The sequence below is a fragment of the Hypanus sabinus genome, chromosome 12, assembly GCF_030144855.1.
Source record: "Hypanus sabinus isolate sHypSab1 chromosome 12, sHypSab1.hap1, whole genome shotgun sequence".
In the NCBI taxonomy this organism is placed as follows: Eukaryota; Metazoa; Chordata; class Chondrichthyes; order Myliobatiformes; family Dasyatidae; genus Hypanus; species Hypanus sabinus.
The window spans coordinates 54,536,998-54,559,343 of NC_082717.1; the positions used below are offsets into that span (position 1 = coordinate 54,536,998).

At 37.6% G+C, this 22,346-nt stretch overlaps 1 protein-coding gene across 4 annotated transcripts in view; it reads right to left on the minus strand.

Annotated features, from left to right (window-relative positions):
* LOC132402897 (girdin-like) overlaps positions 1 to 22,346 on the minus strand; it is a 284,694-nt gene that overhangs the window by 3,218 nt on the left and 259,130 nt on the right. The window contains exons 28-33 of one of the 4 annotated variants that reach the window (XM_059985972.1): positions 21,713 to 21,781; positions 18,787 to 18,861; positions 16,817 to 16,903; positions 16,386 to 16,466; positions 15,128 to 15,399; positions 5,255 to 5,723 (exon numbers count right to left, since the gene is read on the minus strand). In XM_059985972.1, coding sequence (XP_059841955.1) covers positions 5,255 to 5,723; positions 15,128 to 15,399; positions 16,386 to 16,466; positions 16,817 to 16,903; positions 18,787 to 18,861; positions 21,713 to 21,781 — 1,053 coding nt within the window. Of the gene's footprint in view, positions 1 to 3,938; positions 5,724 to 15,127; positions 15,400 to 16,385; positions 16,467 to 16,816; positions 16,904 to 18,786; positions 18,862 to 21,712; positions 21,782 to 22,346 lie in introns of those variants that run through there. The other 3 variants (XM_059985970.1, XM_059985969.1, XM_059985971.1) reach the window with 3 other exon arrangements.

Consider the following 22,346-nt stretch of genomic DNA (forward strand, 5'->3'; position numbering starts at 1 on the left):
AAATAGGTAAGGCCTGGTATAAAATCTCACTGTAAAACATTGCCTAACAAAATGATTCAAAAATTAATGGAATGAAATAATGGAGTCAAAATTTTATAATTATGTTCATTATACTTAAACAAATGTAATTGCCAAAGAAACATAATTGGACAGAAAATTATTAAAATAGGGACCATTAAATTTAAGAAATAATTAAAAACATGCTACGTTGTTTGATATTACTATCAAACTCAAGGGACACGTGAAGTAATAATTTGAAATAAAGTAAGCAATTTCCAAATAGACTGATTTAAGTAAATATATTGTTAATTGGTTGCAACAAATTATTACTGCACCAAATTAGGAATGTAAAATACCAGTTCACTTAGTCATACAGCATAGGGACAAGCTCTTCAGCCCAACTTACCCATATAACTGTGTTGCCCAGAGATTTAGTTTCACCTGCTTTTGTTCAGCCCATAGACTGCTAATTCCCTCCATTTCATGTACTCATTTACATGGCTTTTAAATATAGCTAATGTACCCACCTTAATCACTACTTGTGACAGCACAGCTAAATATATACCACCCTTTGTATGAAGAAGCTATCCTGATGTCTCTTTTAAACCTTTTGCTTCTGATCTTAAACCTCTTGTTTTTAACAACCCCCTCAATAGGAAAATTCAATATGCTTCATCCTAATGATCTTATATACTTGTATCAGGTCACCCCTCAATCTCCTATGTTGAGGTCTATGCAACCTCTCCTTGTGACTCAGGCCCCCAGGTCCAGAAACATCTTGGTAAGTCTTTTCTGCTAAACTGTGAACTAATGGAATCTATTTACTTTTAACAAATGGGTCCAGCTTCTCACAAACACCGTTATATCTTATGTTATTGTAAACCATCATAGTATTTATAACACTCTGCAAATCAGAATATTTGAGTTTTAATCTCTTTGCAACTTTTATACTTAAATTGTTCATTTTAAGCCATGGATGATGTCTATTAAAAAGTACTATGTACTATTACCAAAAATATTACCAGACTTTAAGGCTCAGTAATTCATTAGAACCTGAGCAATTAGTTTGAAGTGCCTACATTCATATTCCACTTCTAAAACTACCCAAGAAACCTTTCAGGAAAAAATATCAAGATGCAACATCAAATACTTTGTAATGGTTGGACCTGCAATGTACTATGAATGGCATGTAAACCAAACTATGCTGCAATTATATTGTGCTTTCTGTTGACATGGAATGGAAAGACAACATAAATGATACTAATGAAGGCAAATACAATCAAGACTCAGCACTAAACAAGGAAATAAATGTAAATGGATAATCTTCATTACTTATAGTTGCAAAAACATGCAAAAGCAAAATGTTTGTGTATCTGTATCTGTAATCTGTTAATGTGTACTAGATTATTTGATGCAAGATTAAAATAGTCAGTAACTGATTAACACACTGAAAAATGAATCAGCCATGTGGGGAGAGGGAATGAGGACAGGGGAACATGCACAACATTACAACTTCATTTGTTTATACAAGCAAGATTAACCTTTTATTAAATCAACATTACAATACACAGATCATATGCAGCCTCCAAAGCTAATCTTTGTTTCTTTCTACACAAATACATAACTTCAGTATCAAGTTTACTGAAACAAAGAGACAAAAGCTATAATCTTTTAGAACCAGCTCTTATCAAAAAAGAAGCAGCTCTCTGATGGGTGCAATACTTGAAATTTAAATATTGATTAAACAGGACAAGATTTTCACTTTAGATTAAACAAACTGTCTCTGTTATGCTATAACATTTGAAACAGAAAGAAAACACTTTTCCTCATAACTAAATCCAGTTACTGATTTTTTGACAAACTTATTTTAACTGAAATATTTCAATGAACGTTTGATAGTTATTTATTTTTTTTAACAAAAACTATGACAGCCTGTGATAGGACTCATATATTAAATTGGTTGTCTCATTGAAACAAACATGCAGTTCAGATGTTGATCACTGACAATATCATTAAATATTAAAGTAACTATACTTTAACTCTTTAAATTAATTTAGAAATTAATCTTTTCAATAGTATATTCTATACAGATCATTATGCTAAGGACACTGTTTCATTATTTTAACATATCTACTTTGCAATATTCTTTAGAGGAAATTTTAACTTTTTTAGTAATTGCAACATAACATTAATATTGAAAATAAATTTAATGTTTTCATATTCATTGTTTTATAACAATACGCTGCAATAAATTTAACTTGCTGATTTTAGTGCATCAGCTGAGAGATTGGTATGAATTTGCTATTGGCTCTCATTTCTCCATTTAATAGTTTAACAAATTTTAAATTGCACAGTGTATTTTACAGTAAACCAAGTAATCATTAGTTAATGCCACATACTTTTATATCCTATGTTACCATCTTAATTATTCTTTCATTTATATTTTGACATTTTGAACTGAGTCAGCTTGCCCATTGCAAGGCTAATTGAATGAAATCAGAGACGTTAAAAAAAAGTTATGACCACAAACTTCAGACATAGATGCAAGGTTGTAATTACTTTGAATGTTATTTGAACAGAGCGGGTTCCAAGCATAAAAGGAAATGATATCAACTAGATAATTGCTCAGTATAAAAGTCATAATATCCAGTTTCATGAAAGGCTTGCCTATATTTAATAATGAGATTCAAACTGTGAAACCAAAATGAAACAACAATAAGCAATTTGGCAAATAACCACTGTGAACAATTGCAACTCGCACTTTCTTTCTAGTTTTTAAGTGTATGGTTGCTGAGGTGAATAATGTTGGGATTGATTTGAAGTTACTGAACATCCAAACCAGCATCAAGTACAAAACAATGAAACAAAAAATAAAACGTTGTTCACTCCATTTCCTTCTGACAATCAAATCTTCTGTAATTTGTGACAGTTTGTGACATTACACCAAACTCATGTAACTTCAGGATGGCTTTTTACACACAAGTTTTCAATGCCATGAGAATGATAAAAATTCATTTAACAATTGTACCATGTTTCTCATCTCTCCCAAAATTCTGAAAGCTGAGATATGGAGCAACTTAATAGCTATGTGAGTATGTTTACCTCATTTCTGCTACATGGTTTTCTTACAACGTGCTTTATAGTCATTTAGGATAGAGATAGGGAGAGATATCTTGATATTTGGAGTTTTGCTATCTCAGATGTCCATGAATGCTAAGGTGTTCAGTACAGTCAATAAATTTTATATATATATATATGATATAGGAATTGAGCAAGTGACTAAAAGGTTGAGATACATCAGGTTTGATTTTCCTGGATTGCAAATACAAAACAAATTATTTTTGGAAGATGCCGTATTTTCATGAATCAAAATATGCAAGAAAATACCAATTTTTAAAAATATTAGTAAGCATAAAACATTCTCTCAATTAAAGTGAACAACAAAATTTCTGCTGCCAAGGTTGTTTTCAAATTCAGTAAGTTTTACTTCCTCTATACAGGAAAGTTAGGGAACATGAGTATTTGGAAGTGTTCATAGAATATTAAAGTTTGAAATCTAATTACTTTTATTCATGGAATATGGTTATCACTGACATTTACCATCTTACAAACGTAAGCTGCTATTTAGTCCATTGCACCTTGCAGTTTTATTTTCTACAGGAAGTATTTTATAATAGGTTGTATAATAATATGAAGTTTCAGTTTCATTGCTGGCCATTATACTTGATTTAAACACAATGTATGAAATCTAAAATTTTAAGGATTACAAAAAAATGGCTGGTTTTCTGCTTCCATGTTACATGTTTAGAAGTTTACTCAATTCTCTTCTGTCTGCTCCTCTGGGGTTTCTGTAATTCTCCAGCAAAAGTAAGCTCTCCCTTTTCCATCGGCCCAATTGTTATACTCCTTGTAAAAAAAAATCAAAGTTTCACTCTACTGCCCAATGGCAGCCCAATTGAAATTAATAATTTATCACGAGTGGAACAATGTGGCATGGGGCATTTGTGTATTTTAATTTCTGAAACCATCAAATATAGCTTCACTTAATGGCCATGTTTTGTAAGACAAGTCAGAAAAATAACATGGAATATAAAAATCTTGGTAGTAGAGAAATTTTTGAAGTTCTGTAGAGCCAAATGAACACCCCGTTTCTCCATCCACAACAAATCTTCTTTATCAGAATGCATTTAAATTTGAACTTTGGATCTTTTATACATTTAAGAAATAATTAAGAAAATGCTTAACACCAGCTGTAATCATTATTGTACTTCGATCTTGTGTTCAAAAGTTGGATAAACTTTCTTCAAAAAATTGATGCTTTTATAGTAGATTGTGATTAAAAAGGATCATTATGTCCCAATGGTTCAAAACATAAATTAAATTGTTAATGGAAGTATGATTATGTGCTAAGATTTCAACAGATACCCTATAAATGAAATGAATGGACACAATTTTGGACAAAAATCTGAGGTCTAATTTATCAATATATCAAATGAGGAGATAAATACATGACAAGAAATGGACTAATTAGATCTCTATTTAACAAAATGCCTCACATTTTATTCCTTTTCCAACTAATATTACACAGTAAATGTTAATTTGTCTAGGAGCTCACTGGTAATTCCCTAGCTGTCCCTTAATAATGTCAGTTAAACACATCCATATTCATACCATACAGTCTGTTTGTCTTCTGACATTACTGAGGGGGAAACAGAAACATTCAGATTTTCTTCACTAGAGGGGGATATATCACTGATAAGAAGAGAATTTAATCCACTACTCTCCTGATTCTCAAATTTAAACAGTTCATCAGTGGATTTTGAAAGAATAATACCTTGATTTTCCTCTGGGGGCTGTTCCGTTTTAATTGGTGACACCAAAGTGATATCAATTGGGTGTGTTTTGGGCTTTTGAGGCAGCACACTGATAGGATTGGTGGATAAACTGGATGAAGAAAGGTGAACACTAGAAAAGGAAACCATTTCATTTGGGTTAGGTTCCCCTGTTATAGTTCCAGTTACAATACCCAGCCCAAGAGATGAAGCTGATTTTGAAGTGATTTGGTCTTTTACACTATTTGAAGAAGCACAAGAGACCCTTTTGGTGTTTACAAGATTTAAGTCATGATCCAGTGACTGACTTTTGCCATACGGTTGAATTAATCGTGATTTCTGCACATTAGATTCTTTTTGAATATGGTAAGCAACATGGTGAGGGAAATGAGCTTGGTGGCAATAATTTACTTGGTACTCACTGGGTAATGTCTGAGTGCTTGTTAGCACTTTCCCTGGAGATGGATCTATCGACACAGGTGCTCTACTATCTCTTGACATGAATTCATGGATGCTTGTTCTTCGACTTGAACCTTCTGCTGTAGAAATCACGTGACTTGCACGGGGTAGAGTAGAAGTGGTATAGTCTATTTGGGATGATCGGTGTGGCACAGTTGGTAATTTGCAGGTAGACAAAGTCTTTCCTTGGTTTAAAAACGTTGTATCTTCTGAGATGCTTGTAATACATATATGGTCTGGCTTTCGAGGATTTGGCTTTACATACTGCCCAGGCTTATGTAACTTGCTACTGAAAGAGTTGCTCTCTCCTCCTCTAGGTGATTTGACAGCAGCACTATTATTGGTAAGATTGTGATTCAACTTCTCAGTTCCAATTAGTTCTGGTAGATCTGTGGTGCTTGTGGAAACATTCTCGCAACCTTCAGATTGTATCTGCACAAAAAATTAGAATAACTGAATGTTATTAAATATTATGACATGCTACTATGATTATCTCTTCAATTACAGAATATCTTTCTGTATCTACATTCAACATATTTTTCAAATATACTGCAAATGTGGGAACCCAAGTTATTTCAATATATAGCATGATAAACAGAATAGCACATTGACATCTGAACAGGATGGAATAGCTGCAAGTACACCAACAATCAATTCAAACTGCTGAAGAGTTGAAATGGCACTTGCAAGTTGTTTTAAATAGTGAATTTCGTTGGATTTGCTCTGGACTTCTTTACTGCACTTCTTTTCTAATGACAGCTGCCCCAGTGACGTTCATACAATGTGCTTTTCTCCCTTCCAGCATACCCACCGCCGTTATAATTAAAGAGCCAATATTAACATTGAATGGCAGGAAGTAACTATAATAATCAATAAGCAAACAATAACTTTCCTCAAGATAATTGTATACAAACTAGTTAGCTATTGATTGTATGAATGAAAGGTTTTATAATAAATTCAGTAACTGACTATACTAAGCATTCTTAATATAACTATTAAAAAGGATAAGGATTGAGAATAAAAAAGTTGCTACATTTTGTAATATAAAAGTCACACTTCAAGTCAAGTCAAGTCACTTTTATTGTCATTTCGACAATAACTGCTGGTACAGTGCATCGTAAAAATTAGACAACGTTTTTCAGGACCATGGTGTTTGTTACATGACACAGTACAAAAAACTAGACTGAACTATGTAATAAAAAAACAACACTGAGAAAGCTAGACTACAGACCTACACAGGACTGTATAAAGTGCACAAAAAAAGTGCAGGCATTTACAATAAATAATAAACAGGACAGTAGGGCAAGGTGTCAGTCCAGGCTTCGGGTATTGAGGAGTCTGATAGCTTGGGGGAAGAAAGTGTTACATAGTCTGGTCGTGAGAGCCTGAATGCTTCGGAGCCTTTTCCCAGATGGCAGGAGGGAGAAGAGATTATATGAGGGATGCATGGGGTCCTTCATAATGCTGTTTCCTTTGCAGATGCAGTGTGTAGTGTAAATGTCTGTGATGGCTGGAAGAGAGACCCTGATGATCTTCTCAGCTGATCTCACTACCTGCTGCAGGGTCTTGCGATCCGAGATGGTGCAATTTCTGAACCAGGCAGTGACGCAGCTGCTCAGGATGCTCTCAATACAACCCCTGTAGAATGTGATGAGGATGGGGGGGGGGGGGGGTGGGAGATGGAATTTCCTCAGCCTTCGCAAAAAAGTAGAGATGCTGCTGGGCTTTCTTTGCTATGGAACTGGTGTTGAGAGACCAGGTGAGATTCTCCGTCAGGTGAACAGCAAGAAATTTGGTGCTCTTTACGATCTCTACCGAGCAGCCGTCGATGATCAGCGGGGAGTGGTTGCTCCGTGCCTTCCTGAAGTCAACAACCTTCTCTTTTGTTTTGTTCACATTAAGAGACAGGTTGTTGGCTCTGCACCAGTCCATTAGCTGCTGCACCTCCTCTCTGTAAGCTGACTCATCATTCTTGCTGATGAGACCCACCACGGTCATGTCATCGGCAAACTTGATGATATGGTTCGAGCTGTGTGTTGCAGCACAGTTGTGGGTCAGCAGAGTGAACAGCAGTGGACTGAGCACGCAACCCTGTGCTCAGTGTGATGGTGTTGGAGATGCTGCTCCCGATCCGGACTGACTGAGGTCTCCCAGTCAGGAAGTCTAGGATCCAGTTGCAGAGTAAGGTGTTCAGGCCCAGTAGGCTCAGCTTTCCAATCAGTTTCTGAGGGATGATTGTGTTGAATGCTGAACTAAAGTCTATGAACAGCATCCAAACATATGTGTCTTTTTTGTCCAGGTGGGTTAGGGCCAGGTGGAGGGTGGTGGCAATGGCGTCATCTGTTGAGCGGTTGGGACGGTACACAAATTGTAGGGGGTTCAGTGAGGGGGGCTGCAGGGTCTTGATATGCCTCATGACGAGCCTCTCGAAACACTTCATGATGATGGATGTAAGTGCAATGGAACGGTAGTCATTTAGGCAGGACAATGAAGACTTATTCGGCACGGGGACGATGGTGGCGGCCTTGAAGCACGTTGGAATGGTGGCGCTGCTCAGGGAGATGTTGAAGATGTCAGTGAGAACATCTGCTAGCTGGTCTGCACATCTGCTGAGCACTCTACCAGGGATGTTGTCTGGTCCAGCAGCCTTCCGTGGGTTGACCCTGCACAGGGTTCTTCTCACGTCAGCCGTGGTGAGACACAGCACCTGGTCATTTGTAGGAGGGGTGGACTTCCTCGCCGCCACATCATGTTCCACCTCAAACCAGGCGTAGAAGTTATTCAGCACATCTGGGAGGGAGGCATCACCTGCACAGTCAGGTGATGTTGTTTTGTGATTGGTGATGTCCTGGATGCCCTTCCACATGCACCGCGTGTCGCCACTGTCCTGGAAGTGGCTGTGGATTTGCTGGGCGTGTGCACGCTTTGCCCCTCTGATGGCTCGGGACAGTTTGGCCCTTGCTGTTGTTAGAGCTGCCTTGTCGCCTGCTCTGAAGGCGGAGTCGTGGGACCTCAGCAGCGGACACACCTCTGCGGTCATCCATGGCTTCTGGTTGGCACATATAGTGATGGTCTTGGACAGAGTAACATCATCAATGCACTTGCTGATGTAGCTGGTCACTGATGCTGTGTACTCCTGTAAGTTGGTAGAGTCGCCATCGGTTGCAGCCTCCCTGAACATGTGCCAGTCAGTGTGCTCAAAGCAGTCTTGAAGAGCAGAGATGGCTCCTGCTGGCCAGGTCTTCACCTGTTTCTGAACTGGTCTGGAGCGCCTGATGAGCGGTCTGTATGTTGGGATTAGCTAACAGAGATGTGGTCTGAGTATCCGAGGTGGGGGCAGGGCTCTGCCCGGTATGCGTTGGGGATGTTTGTGTAAACCAGGTCCAATGCGTTATCCCCCCTCGTTGCGAAGTCCACATACTGATGGAATTTGGGGAGCACTGACTTAAGGTTCGCGTGGTTAAAATCACTTAGATATATGATTATGGAATCTCAGGGGAAGATATAAGGATAGAAAATGCTAAATATATTTAGCAGATCAGATGAATATGAAGTGAGAAAATACTAATATTTCAGGCCTATGGCCCAATGGAAGTTCATCTTTCTCAGAATCAGACTTAATATCACTAATATGTTATGAAATTTGCTGTTTTGCAACAGTAATACAGTGTAACAATATTTTGAAACATTGCTGTTTCTTTTTCTACAGACAATTCCTAACCAACTGAATACTTTTAGCATTTTTTGTTATTAATTCAGATTTCCAGTACCTACAGTATTTTGCTTTGGGGTTGCCAAGGATGATCTATTTGCTTCAAAAGAACATGACCATTTAAACAATTTTTATTCAGTTCTAAATTATAAGAACAAGTTTGATAAAATTGGCTTGAGTATGGAAGGCTGTGAATAGATTTAATAGGTGTTTAAAATGATGAAGTGATTTCATATGAGGCACTGGGCAGAAAAATACAGTATTATTTCTGGCTAAGGGAATCCAAAACAAGAGCCTTGCTTTATAGATCTAAAACAAGAAAAGCATTGTCTGAATACAAATCAAAGTATTTGAAATCTGAATTATTATCAAAATGGGCTATGGACGCTCAGTGAATCAGCTGAAATTTTCAAAGCTAAATACAAATTGCTGGAACAACTCAGTGGGTCAGGCAGCATCTGTGGAGGGAAATAGACAGTTGACCTTATCGGGCAAGGCCCTTCATCTCAACTGCAAGAGTAGAAGGGAGATAGCCAGAACATAGCAAGGTGAGGAGAATGAGTGGAACAGGAGCTGGCAAGCAATAAGGTGAGGAGGGGTGATAGGCAGATGGAGGAGAGAACAGTGAAAATAGTGAAAGAGGTTGGAAGGTGATACATGGAGATCAAGGGCTACTGCTGCTGCAAATTTAGAGTTAACTTACATATTACTGTACAGACCATTCGGATCTTGGTTCACACGAGCAGTACAATCACCTCAGTGCCATTTCTCCTTATCCCCACACACTTGTTGGTGCTACTTCATGCACCCATGCTGAACTTGTCAATTTCATCAACTTTGTCTCTAACTTCCAATACATCATCTTTCACAACTTCCGCCACCTCTAGTAAACATATACTTACTCCCTTGACCCCCATTTTCTATAGGGATAGCTCCCTCCAAGATTCCTTTGTCCATTCATCCCCACCCACTAATCTCTCTCCCAGCAATTAACCCTGCAAGCAGCTTAAGTGCTACACCAGCCCATTCACCTCTGCCCTTTCCTCAATTCAGGGACCTATGCAGTCCTTCAGTTGAGGCAACACTTCACCTGAGAATCTGCTGGGGTCATCTATTGTGTCCAGTGCTCCCAATGTAGCCTCCTTTACATTGGTAAAACCCCTTGCAAATTGGGGGACCGCTTTGTTGACGCGTCCACTCCATCCGTCAAAAGCAGAACTTTCCAGTGGCTAAACAATTGAATTCTGATTCCCATTCCCATTCTGACATGATTCCTCTTGTGCCAAAATGAAGCCACCCTCAGGGTGGAGGAGCAACATTTTATATTCTGCTTGGGTAGCTTCCAACCTGATGGCATGAATATCGACTTCTCCTTCTGATAAAAAAAATCCCTCCCCTCATTACCCACTCTGGCCTTTTACCTCTTCTTACCAGCTTATCACTTCCCCTTGTGACCTCTCCTCCTTCCCTTTCTCCTATGGTCCACTCATCTCTCCTATCAGATTCTTTCTTCTCCAGCCCTTTACCTTTCCCACCTGCATGGCTTCATTTATCACTTTCAGACGAGCCTCCTTCCCCTCTTCTCACCTTTTTATTCTGATGTTTCCCCCCTTCCTTTTCAGTCCTGAAGATGGGCCTTGACCCAAAATGTCAACTATTTTTTCATTTCCAAAGATGCAGCTTGACCTGTTGAGTTCCTCCAGCATTTTGAGAGCATTGCTTTGGATTTCCAGCATCTGCAGACTTTCTCGTGTTTATCAATTCCTTGCTTTTTTTTCCACTTACCCACAGTACTTTATAGTGGTCAATTGACCTACAAGCATATTTTTGGCACATGGAATGATTTCTGGTGAAAATCCATGTAGTGATAGCAAGTACAATAACACCTAAAGCTGAGATAAATCTGATTACTTCAGCTGGTAGGCAGCAGTGGCAGCCGTGGGGCTATTGTGTCCCAGTCTCCAAAGATTTTCAACTGACAATAGAACAACATTTAGCATATTCTTGAGTGAATGATGTGTGACTTGAACTTGAAAAGATAATATTCACATATATTTGCTGATCTTCTTGGCAGTAAAGGCAATTGGTTTAGGAAGTACTGTCAAAATCTCCTTGGTGAGCTGCTGTTCTGAATATTAATGATGGAACACATGACCACCACAGTATAGCTGATACAGAAGATAGGATATTTAGGACATGCAGGCTATGTGGCTTGTTACATCGGTGACATGGAACTCAGAAATTTAGACTAACTATCCAGACACGAGGTCAAATCACACCACAGTAGCTGCTGAGTTCAATAAGTAATAAGTTATACAAAAATACTCTTAGTAATGATGATAATTACTAGATTGTTATAAAAATACAATGGGAAGGTTGTGTTCTTCAGTGAAAGAAAAACAGCAGTCTTCAACGCTGTGAAAAAAATCACTGCCCTTAATCATTTTGGTCTATTTATAAAGCCAGGTCCACAGCAATATGTTAGAGTCATAATACCCTTCTGAAGTGAACTAATAAACCAGACAGTTGTGTCCCAGTGGCTTTTTTAATGCTGGTAGATAAATTATTATTGAGTAGCAAAATAAAATCAAAGACAAGTTGATGAGCACATGAAAAAGGATAAGTTTCAGGACAACAGGGAATTAAGGAGAAGGAACTGGATTCCAAATGGCCCCCTTCTGTGCTGTGAAAATTATGAAAATTAACTCAATTCTGAGAGAGTACAAAAGTTGTTCCTTTGACAGCTAAATTGCGAAAAAATTTCAAAGACCAGTCAGGCAACAATTAGCCTGTTCAAAGAATTAAGCATTAAGACAATGCACTACACAGCTGAATCACAAATCCTAGATATGACCAGTCCCACTGGTGGCATGCAGACAGGAGGGAAAAAACCTGCAAGCCCTCAGCATCAGCTTCAAACCCCACTAAATATCATGACATCAGGTCACATATGGACAAAAAAACATTCTATCTAATATATTTCATCAGGTGATGAACCCAAACACCTTCCCTTTAGATAAAACCTTGAGGAAGCTATGAACATATAAGGAATACACTCTAGATCTATTATTAAAAATGGCTTGATAGCACAACCACAAATTATGAATGGTGGTGGTCAAACAACTAATGCAAGGATGGTAGGGCCCACTACCAAGAAAGACAAAACCAAGGCTGAAGCAGTTGCAACTACAGCCAGAAATGCCAAGTGGATAATTGACAGAGGCTTTCTCCTTGAGATTACCAACATCTGCCAATATGATTTATTACACATGGTATCAAGCAACAGTAGACAGCAATGAATAACAGAATGGACCAGAGAGCATTTTTGGCTGTAAAACTTTGACCTATTTTTCAGAAATGGGCCAACTCTTTCAGTACAATTACAGTAACTACATCAACCCAACAGTGCGAAAAATTGCACAGGATCGAAAGAAGCTGCAGAGGGTTTATAAATTTAGTGGGCTCCATCTTGGGTACTAGCCTACAAAGTACTCGGAAAACATCAAGGAGTGGTGTCTCAGAAAGGCACCGTCTATTATTAAGGACCTCCAGCACCCAGGGCATGCCCTTTTCTCACTGTTACCATCAGGTAGAAGGTACAGATTTCTGAAGACGCAGACTCAGTGATTCAAGAACAGCTTCTTCCCCACTGCCATCCGATTCCTAAACGGACCCGTGAACACTGCTTTACTTTTTAAATATATATTATTCCTTTTTTGCACGATTTAAATCTATTCAATATATGTATACTGTAATTGATTTATTTATTATTATTATTTAGTTTTCTTCTTCAAATTATATATTGCATTGAACTGCTGCTGCTAAGTTAACAAATTTCATGACACATGCCAGTGTTAATAAGCCTGATTCTGATTCTGAAATTGTTCAGATCTGTAAATTGTCCAAATCTAACTGGCTAATTACTGATCAGTCCACTCTCAATTATTAACAGATACTTTCCCATTCAAAGGATGTTCAAAATTCAAAGTAAATTTATTACCAATGTATATATATGTTACCATATACAACCCTGAGATTCATTTTCTTGTGAGCACACTCAATAAATCCAATAACCATAATAGAATCAATGAAAGACTGCATCAAAAGGGAGGACAATCATCATTCAACAGATAACAAACTGTGCAAATACAAGAAGAAACAAATATAAATAAATAAGCAATAAATATTGAAAACATAAGAAGAGTTCTTGAAAGTGGAGTCCATAGGTTATGGGCAACACACACAGAATGCTGCAGGAACTCAGCAGGCCAAGCAGCATCAATGGAAAAGACTAAACACTCGATATTTTGGGCTGAGATCCTTCAGATGAAACTTATAAAGCTGAACTCAATGGGATCAAGAGGCAAGTATGCAATGCTTTTAATTACACCTGTTACAAAGGAAGGGGGTTGTGGTTTGAACTCAATCATGTCATCTCTGCAGTTCCACTGAGTATTACCTTAAGCCCAACTATCCTCAGCTGTTTCATCAATTCCTTCCTTTCATCAAGAGGCCATAAGTAGGATATTTGTTGATTATAGCACAGTATTCAACTCTATTCACAATTCCCAGAAAATGAATTAGTCCATGCCTCTACGCAGAAGACCTAAATGACACTCAGTACAGCCAATAAATAGCTAGTAATTGCTGTGCAGCAGAACTGTTAACCGCCAAGCTTTAACATTCCATGGCATAATCATCGCTAAGTCTCCTACTGACAACATCCTGGAGGGTCACCATTGACCCTCTACTGTACTGGCTACATAAATACAGTGGCTGAAAAATTATCACAGACTTAAAATATGCTGGCACTCCAAAACCTTTCCACTATCTACAAGGCACAATTTAGGAATGCGATAGAATATTTTGTACTTGCATGGATGAATACAACTGCAACAACAATTCAGCAGCCTTGATTAATGCCTTATTTAATACACTAAGTAATTGTTCTCCTCTATCACATAGTGGATGCATTGTGAGCCATCTGCCAAATGTACTGCACTTACTCTCCCAGACTACTACAAGAACACTACAACGACAAGGGGAAGAAGCATATGGGAACATAGGTACCTTTGGCTTTCCTTTATGTAACCACCATCTTATGGATAGACAATAAATAAAAGCTTTACCTAAGTTACCAACATGAAAAAAACTAAATAACATATAAATACTCCAAGCAACTATGGTGAAAAATTGATCACTTGGTACTGAGAGAATGATTTTTAGAGAGTGAGAATAAAGAGAAAGTGGTAGACATGCATCACCCTGCAAAATCACTGAGAAAATTTTGATGGGCTTCATCTTTGGCCTAGCTGATTATCAAAAAGTTATACCTAAAATAATCAAAACTCAGGACAAAATTCTAATCTAAAGCATAAAACTTAATTTAACACTTATATAAAAACGGTATATTTTACCTTCACTGAATTTGAAGCCACAAAGTACTGTGGATGCCAGAGTCTGGCACAAAAAATAAACTGTTGGAAGAACTCACTGGATTGAACAGCATCTTTGGAAATAAATGGATAGTTTACTTTAGGTCAAGGCCTAGCAGTGGGACTGAGATCACAGAAGGAAGAGGAGGAAAGTTAGCCAGTATAGAGAAGTGACAGGAAGGAATGAGATAGAGGTTGGTGAGCGAAAGGTGGAATCGGGTTCCACCTGTCACCTACTAGCCTTTGTCTCACTCTTTCCTCTCACTTCTACAGACTGATTATCTTCCCTCTGCTTTCTCAGTCCTGTGGTAGAGTCTCAATCAAAAACTTCAGCCATTTCCCTTTGCTTTCACTGATGATGCTTGACCCACTAAGTTCTTCCTACAGGACTAAATTTTGCAACTGGAGCATATTATTTTACAACACTTGAGCCCAGTAGCACATAAATATCAATTCATTAAGAAAATGTACATTCATTCAACCATGCATAAACTCTCAAGTATTGGTTTTTATATAGTTTAATGCCAGCCATTATATGTAGCATTGTCTATGCCTACCCACTGAGTATATCAAATGATTTCAAATCAAGATAAAAAGATATGCATTTTACTAGTAAGGAGTTCTGGAAACAACTAATCAAATAAATAAATTAAAACCGATATGACTACATGAATTTTCTGTGCACTAACCTGTGACGATTGATTTATGTTACTTTCCTCCAGAAACTGCTGTAAGGTAACTATTTCACTCCCCGGTGACGTGGCTTTATTCCTTTGCAGAGAACGATTTTGGGTATCATCAACTTTAAGTTCTTTCTTTTGGAAGGAAACATCTTTTTTCAAAGTTTGTGCATGACCAGATGAAAGGCCACTGTTTGATAATAAGTGACTATCATCGGCTGAACAACATTCTCCACTGCTATGGCTTTGAAACCTACTGTGTCTGGCATTAACTGCACCTGCTTAGAGGCAAAAGACATTAGTGCATAAAATCTTAGCTTGAACATTATTTCATGACTGTTGTGCTGGATAATCACAAGGAAGACCACTGGCATTTCTAAAATAACTTTGATCGAACCATTAGCAGATTGCAATATTTTAAACAATGAACAATACTGTACAAAAACTGCATAGTCCTCAGTGTCTGTGCTGACTATGATGCCAGTTAAAAAAAGGCTGCACTATATCCTTGTATTCCCTGGCCGTTCATGTGTCTTTAAATACCTCCCATTTTACTTGGCATGAACAAATATAAAAACAGTGTAGTGGTTGGTACACTTTTCCAACAACTTCAATTTAATCTGCCAACAGAAAATTGTTGTAAAACACAATATAATGGTATAGGTTTTAACTCTCAAGTCCAGCGCCCTGGGGCCTGACCAGCACTGAATGACAGAAAATCTAGACCGAGAAATTGCCTCCATCATCTCACAGAGCAGGAGAAGTGTTCTTTTTAAATAGAGATACTTCCTAGGTCATGCAAGGGTTCAGAGCCTGCTCACAATCCAAAGTTTCCATTAAGTCAGAAACATTGTTGGCCGAGATCACAAGTCACATTGGTAGGTTAATTAGCTGCAGATCTTTGTTAATTTTAGATTTAGTAAATTAACACAAATTTGTAGTACATATTTAAAACATACTGAATTCTGGGAGCTGCTGGATCACAAAATAGCTGAACTGTATCTGTGTTATTTTTCACTTTATTAAGATATATTTAAAAATGCAGCAGCAGAAAACATATTAACTCAGGTAGAAAATACAAGGATCATTTTCTAGCTATTTCAACTTCTTAAACCTTAAGTGTACATGAAAATATTCTGTATCATGCAAATAAATATTCATCCCAATGTTCACTGTATTTCAGCATGTAGCCTAAAAGAAAATCAAAAAGGGAAAACAATACCAGCATTAAAATGGAAATGGATTAAAAAAATCAGCCATGGCATACCTTTTGCATCGTGGGCTGAAGCATTATTATTGTTATTGCTACTGGATGTCCTGCTACTATCAAGGCTGGCTGGTCTGGAAGCTAAATGGAAATTGGGAAATAAAAATGAGCAGAGGCCACTTTACCTTTGACTAGAGAAACAGCTGAAGCATGGATGCATGCAGTGTGCCATAGGCTGAGCATGCCCAAGGTCAGAAAAGAGTTGTGTCTTACAGATCAGAAAGCCAAGAATTTTCGAGGCAGTCCAATTGGACACTTTGGAACACAGCACTACAGGAAAAGCAGATAAACAGAAACATAAGGGAATAGCAGGAAGAAACAAAGCAGTAGTCCTTTCAGGGCAAAAACAATAGTTAGTGGAAAGTCATGTTATTTCATGCTAAATATGTATGTGGAACATGCAAGAAAATGGGCGTGATAGAATGACTTACAACAAATGTGACAAGGCACTCTGCACACTGTAGAGCTGCTAAGAACAGGAGGTGATTTGTATCCACAATAATTACTCTGTAACCCTTCTAGCCCGAGAAAAGAAACAAGTACACGTTAGTAATTTTAATGTGAAAACATTTCTTCAAAACAACTATCTGTATTTAGTAATAAGTCCTTCAGTTCAGCTGGAAAGCATGTGTAAAATTTAAAGATGTTTCCAATTAAGTATAAATAAATAAATAAGTTTTTGTGTTACTTTAGCTACAACAATGTTTTTATAGATTAACTATAATTATTCCCTCATTCCTACCACCTTAGTATCTTAGATCTGAATGATCACTCATGTCAAAAGAATGAAACTATTCAGCTAATGCTTCCTTCTCTTGGCTTCAATGCATTTAGCAATTTAGTATTATAATAAAATCTTTAAAGTGAACGTTGGTTAAGAATAAAATTTATGCTGCTGTATCTGAAGTACAATGAAGCATCAGTTTATTAGAAAAGTAACAATGACATCACCTAAGTGTATCTTAAGTTCCATAGCTCTCAATCTATTAGATAAGTTCTATTGTGGTCTAATTCCTCTTTAATTTTTCTTAATTTTTGCAATTATTTAAAGAGAAACAAATATGTTTACTTTAAGTAGAGAAGCAAACAAGAAAATAAAACTTAATGATATTCAAAGAGTAATTTTCAGAAGGGTATCATAAATTTGTAAGAATGGGCTGCATGCTCTGATTGCCTCATTGGTTCCTGATATATAGTATATTCTTTTTAAGAACTTGTTCTTTGTTTCTGGTAAACTCATTTCTACCTGATTTGCTAGAGCATGAAGAGCACAGAATTCACACAGATGAAATCTATGTACAGTACATTGGCAACTTTCCTATAAAACTGAATTATGAACATGAGAAATAATATGTGGATCATGTACAAAAAAGCATACCTGATTAGCAGGGCCAAGCTTTCCACCTGCATTACTTAATAGGATTGTTAGTTACTTGCCAATTCATATGAATTATTTAAAGATTCTCTGTATCAATCTGTATTCTCTGGGGCTCAATATTGCAGTATGGAGTCTTTATGAGTTGAATGAGGACCAATGTCATGGTTGCTTTTTTTGTGTTAAATGATCTGCTAGATATACAATATGACCAGGATTAAGAAGAGGTTTTGAAAGCAAGTCTAACTGAAGGGGGGAAAATTAGGCTAAAGAAAGAGGAGCAGAGGTGCTCTGGTTGGATTTCTATATTCTGGAAACTACATTCTTACGTCTACATGTCTGAGCAGTGACCTGGAAGATACTCTTCAAATAAAAGACTGTTACCTTTGCAGGCTATGCAATTCTGCCTATGATAAAATAAACTATTAACTCAACTTTAACTCGCCCTAAAAAAAATAAACCTATTGTCACACAGAGCAATTTGGTATTTGAACAGAGCAGCCAAACACAAAATGGTGTGATAAAAACAATGAGGACAGAGTTGAAGTATTTTCACAATCAAATTTATAAGTAGGTTTATCTGCTATTTCAAGGCTCAAAAGTAATTTATTGCTAAATATAATAAATAACAGATCTTGGTACTGTTTCTGGGAGACTAAGTTATTTCAAATTACAACAGATGCTAGTGGTAGGTTAGATTCAGGGAGAAATGCATGGAGGATTAGTTATTTAGTGATCAATCTTTCCTTGACTTCATATTCTGCCATAGCTAGCATCTGCTTCCAAAGAGTGGGATCTCCATGGACATTGATAAGTTATGTTTAGCAGTAAGAAGAACACCACAACACACAAACAATGTCAAATGATTGGTAAAGCAATGCAGCAGGCAGGAACAATGAAGGTATTAAAAAAAAACAAAGAACAGCAAAAGAGTAGCAGAAAATATCTTCACTATTTTCATGTCATTCACCCAATGCATGAATATCACCATGCAGTTAATGTTCGCACGTTATAGATAATATTTACCTCGACTTCTTGATCCTGAGCCAGAATTGTTAAGGTTTGGTTCATTGGATAATAAATCTTCATTGGAAGCAATACCTGTAAGTTAGATTTCTATTTAGCTATTAAAAATAAATACGTAATATTTTTAAAAAAGTTATCAAAAGCAGCTTTCATCTTATTTCTCTACCTTGCTATAAAAATAAATTTCAACTAAGAAATGCGAACATGTCAATGCATCTCCTGCAGTAAAAACAGTAGTAAAATACTTCTGTGTCAAGTGAAGGAGAGTGGGTATGATGGAAGAAGCAAGGGTGGAAATCTAGGTTTCAACTTTTTTTACCCCACATCTTTCTGTGACTGGAAGCAAATATAATACTGGGAACCCTATACCCCAGCCCCCCCAGTGCTGCAGAGATGTAATCCAAAATAATAGACATAAGGTGATCTGCCAAATTAAATGGAGGTGAAGAGAGTAATTGATAACACTGTGAATTGCGTCACGTACTTCAAAAGAATAAAATCGTCAGAGTGATACATTTCCATTTCAACCACCAGTTAGGTAGTTAACATCAGTAATTTCATTTAGAAACATTTGGTTCATATCTTTCTATACTTTGGCAATTCAAGTCCTTATCTAGATAGTTCATAAATTTAGTATCCACCTCCTACCACCTGCTCAGGCAGTGAGCTCCAGATTTTAGCCATCCTTGGATGAAAAATTCTTCCTCAGAAACTTCATACTATCGACTCTCTCTTGACTCTTCATAAACCTGAACACTCGTAATCTACTTCAGCTTTTTCCATTATATGAAAAACAAACCTATGCTATCCAATCTTTTCATAAACTGAACACTCCATCTTTGACAACGTCCTGGTGAATCTCTTTTGCAATACAATCCTAAAAAAGTTGCATTAAATTTTTGAAAAAAAAACTTGCAAAAATACTATATGATCAATAAAATATTTTTAAATTGACTTGCTTTGTAAATGTATAGATTTATTCAAATTTTTCAATGATTAAAGATAATTCCCTTGAGATTCTGTTGTAATTTTATCATAGATAAGAGTGAAGACAATAAGGATGATTGTGACAAAGTATTATTACTTCATTTTGTAGGCTGGAAGAAAGGGCAAGTGGATCACTGAATTTCATGTTAAGCAGTTCTGAGGACAGCAATATGCACATGTGCTGGAGGAACTCAGCAGGAGCAAGACCCTAAAAAGGGTGCAGATGCCAGAATAACAAGGTTAGGGTTGGGGGTAGATGTGGAGGAGTACAAGTTGGCAGCTGATAGGTGAATTCAAGTGCGAGGGAGGGTGAGTGAGTGGGGGGGGGGTAGATAAAAGGGAATGATGCAAGAAGCTGGCAGGTGACAGGTGGAAGAGGTAAGGGCTGAAGAAGGAGTTATATGACAGGTCAGTGGACCACAGACAAAAGGAGGTGTGAACCAAAGGAAAGTAATAGATCGTGATGGTGGGGGAGGGAAAAAGGAGGAGCAAAAGGGCACAAAGAGGATGGGGATGATAACACACAGGGGAGTGGTTAACGAAAGATAGAGAAATCAAAGTTCATACCAGCAGTTTGGAGACTACACAGACGGAATATGAAGTGTTACTCCTCCAGCCTACACCTGGGCTCTTCGTGGGAGCAGAGGAGGCTATGGACAGACATGTCACTGTGGGAATGGTAAGTCAAAGTGAAATGGATTGCCACTGTGAGATCTTGGTGACTGCAGTGGACAGGACAAGGATGATTAATGAAGCGAATCTGTCAGGTCTTACCAATGTGGAGAGAGGCTGCACTGGGAGCACTGGACACAATAAATGATTCCAAAAGACTCATAGGTGAAGTGTCCCCTCACCTGGAAGTACTGTTCAGGGTCCCGAATGGTCATGGAAGTAGTGGTGTAGGAGTAGGTTGCAGGGATAAATGCAAGAGGGAGATCTGAGGTGAGGGATGGGTGGATCATGGAATTGTGGAAAAAGTGATTGCTGCAGAAAGCTGAAAGGGTTGGGGAGGGAAAGATGTGCCTTTTGGTGGGAATCTACTTGAAATGGTGACTGGTGCAGAGAATAATGTGCTGAATGAATTGAATTTTCTGAACAGTATTTCAATAAATTCACAGTGTCACTGGTATGCTTTGATGGAACACAACATTTGTGAATGGGATGCATTGATCATGTGGTGAAGGGAACTGGGTATACCTTCATAGAATACTGTGTAAAATTAGAGATGCATCCATTTCTAAATTTATTTGAGATATATGGACAGCAACAAGTCATTATTTAGAATTTCCTACAGGGCAATGAATGGATAACATGTGTACACAGTGACCCTGTTGGTCAACACAATACGTCAAAAGCTTTCATCATTAGTTTATAACAGTTAAGATTAATTTAATTTTAAAAATTGAAAATACAACTTCCTAACCCATAAGCTACCAGCCTTAATCAATAATAGGCTTTTGAAAAGGAAGAAATTAAGTAGGAAAACCAACATTCATATTCTTGGAATTATAAATTAAAAAAGCCATAGTGCTGTAAGGTGGAAGGAACATGCACCATCAGTGTCTTTAAGAGCTACAATTTCTCTCAGAAATGCATCAAGTATATTTTGCTCTTATTATTTATCTGTACTTTAAAACTGCAATTGTCCACCCACTTAGACTCTTTCTGAAAGTACAATTTAACTAAAGTAAGGATCTGAAATTTTATATACAAGTATGTAGAGTTAAGTTAACCAAACTAGAAAACATGAAGTATTTGGCTCTGGCATGCCAATTTAGAACAACAGATTTTTATGGTTCCTAGAGGACACAGTTACATCCATCCTCTCTACTCTTACATGTGGCATGCTACACTACATTATACAATATTTTAGAGTATAGACTGGCTTCCCATTTTAACAGGCTGGAATACAGAAACAGTGCCAAGGTTGCACACTCACCTTTAAAGAAGGTAGACTTCCTTTGACAAGTTCCCGTTGCAAGAACTTGTGAGAAAGAGCCAGCTTCATCTATCATAGTGAAGAGATTTGCATATTAACAGGGTCTGAGAGACACAAGGCCTTATGTTGAAAGATTTCACAATGAAATGATTTGATGACTGCACTGTAACATACAAAATTATTACAGAGCATGACAAGGTAAATGTGGATATCATGTTTCCTTCTGACCAAGGCCTCAATAGGGGTTTGCCATTGTCAGAGTTAGATTGGTTAGTATGAGGTGAAGGCACTAGCTAGGATTCCAGTAAGTTTCTTTCTTTCTTTGTCTATTAGTGCACAGCTAATAGACAATGAGTGAGAATGGGTCCTGAGTCAGTGAGGTGTTCTTCATATGAGATGTGGGAATTTTGGGAGACCTCCAGTCCCCCTGATACACCTGCATGAAGTGCATCCAGCTGCACCTCCTTAGAAAGCATGTTAGGAAACTGGAGCTGCAGCTGGATGAGCTTCAGCTTGAACCAGAGAATGAGGTGGTGACAGATAGGAGCAACAGTGAGGTATATGGAATGGTTTCAAAGGACTGGAAAATTACAAATGTCACTCCATTCTTTAAGAAGGGAGAGAATCAGAAGAA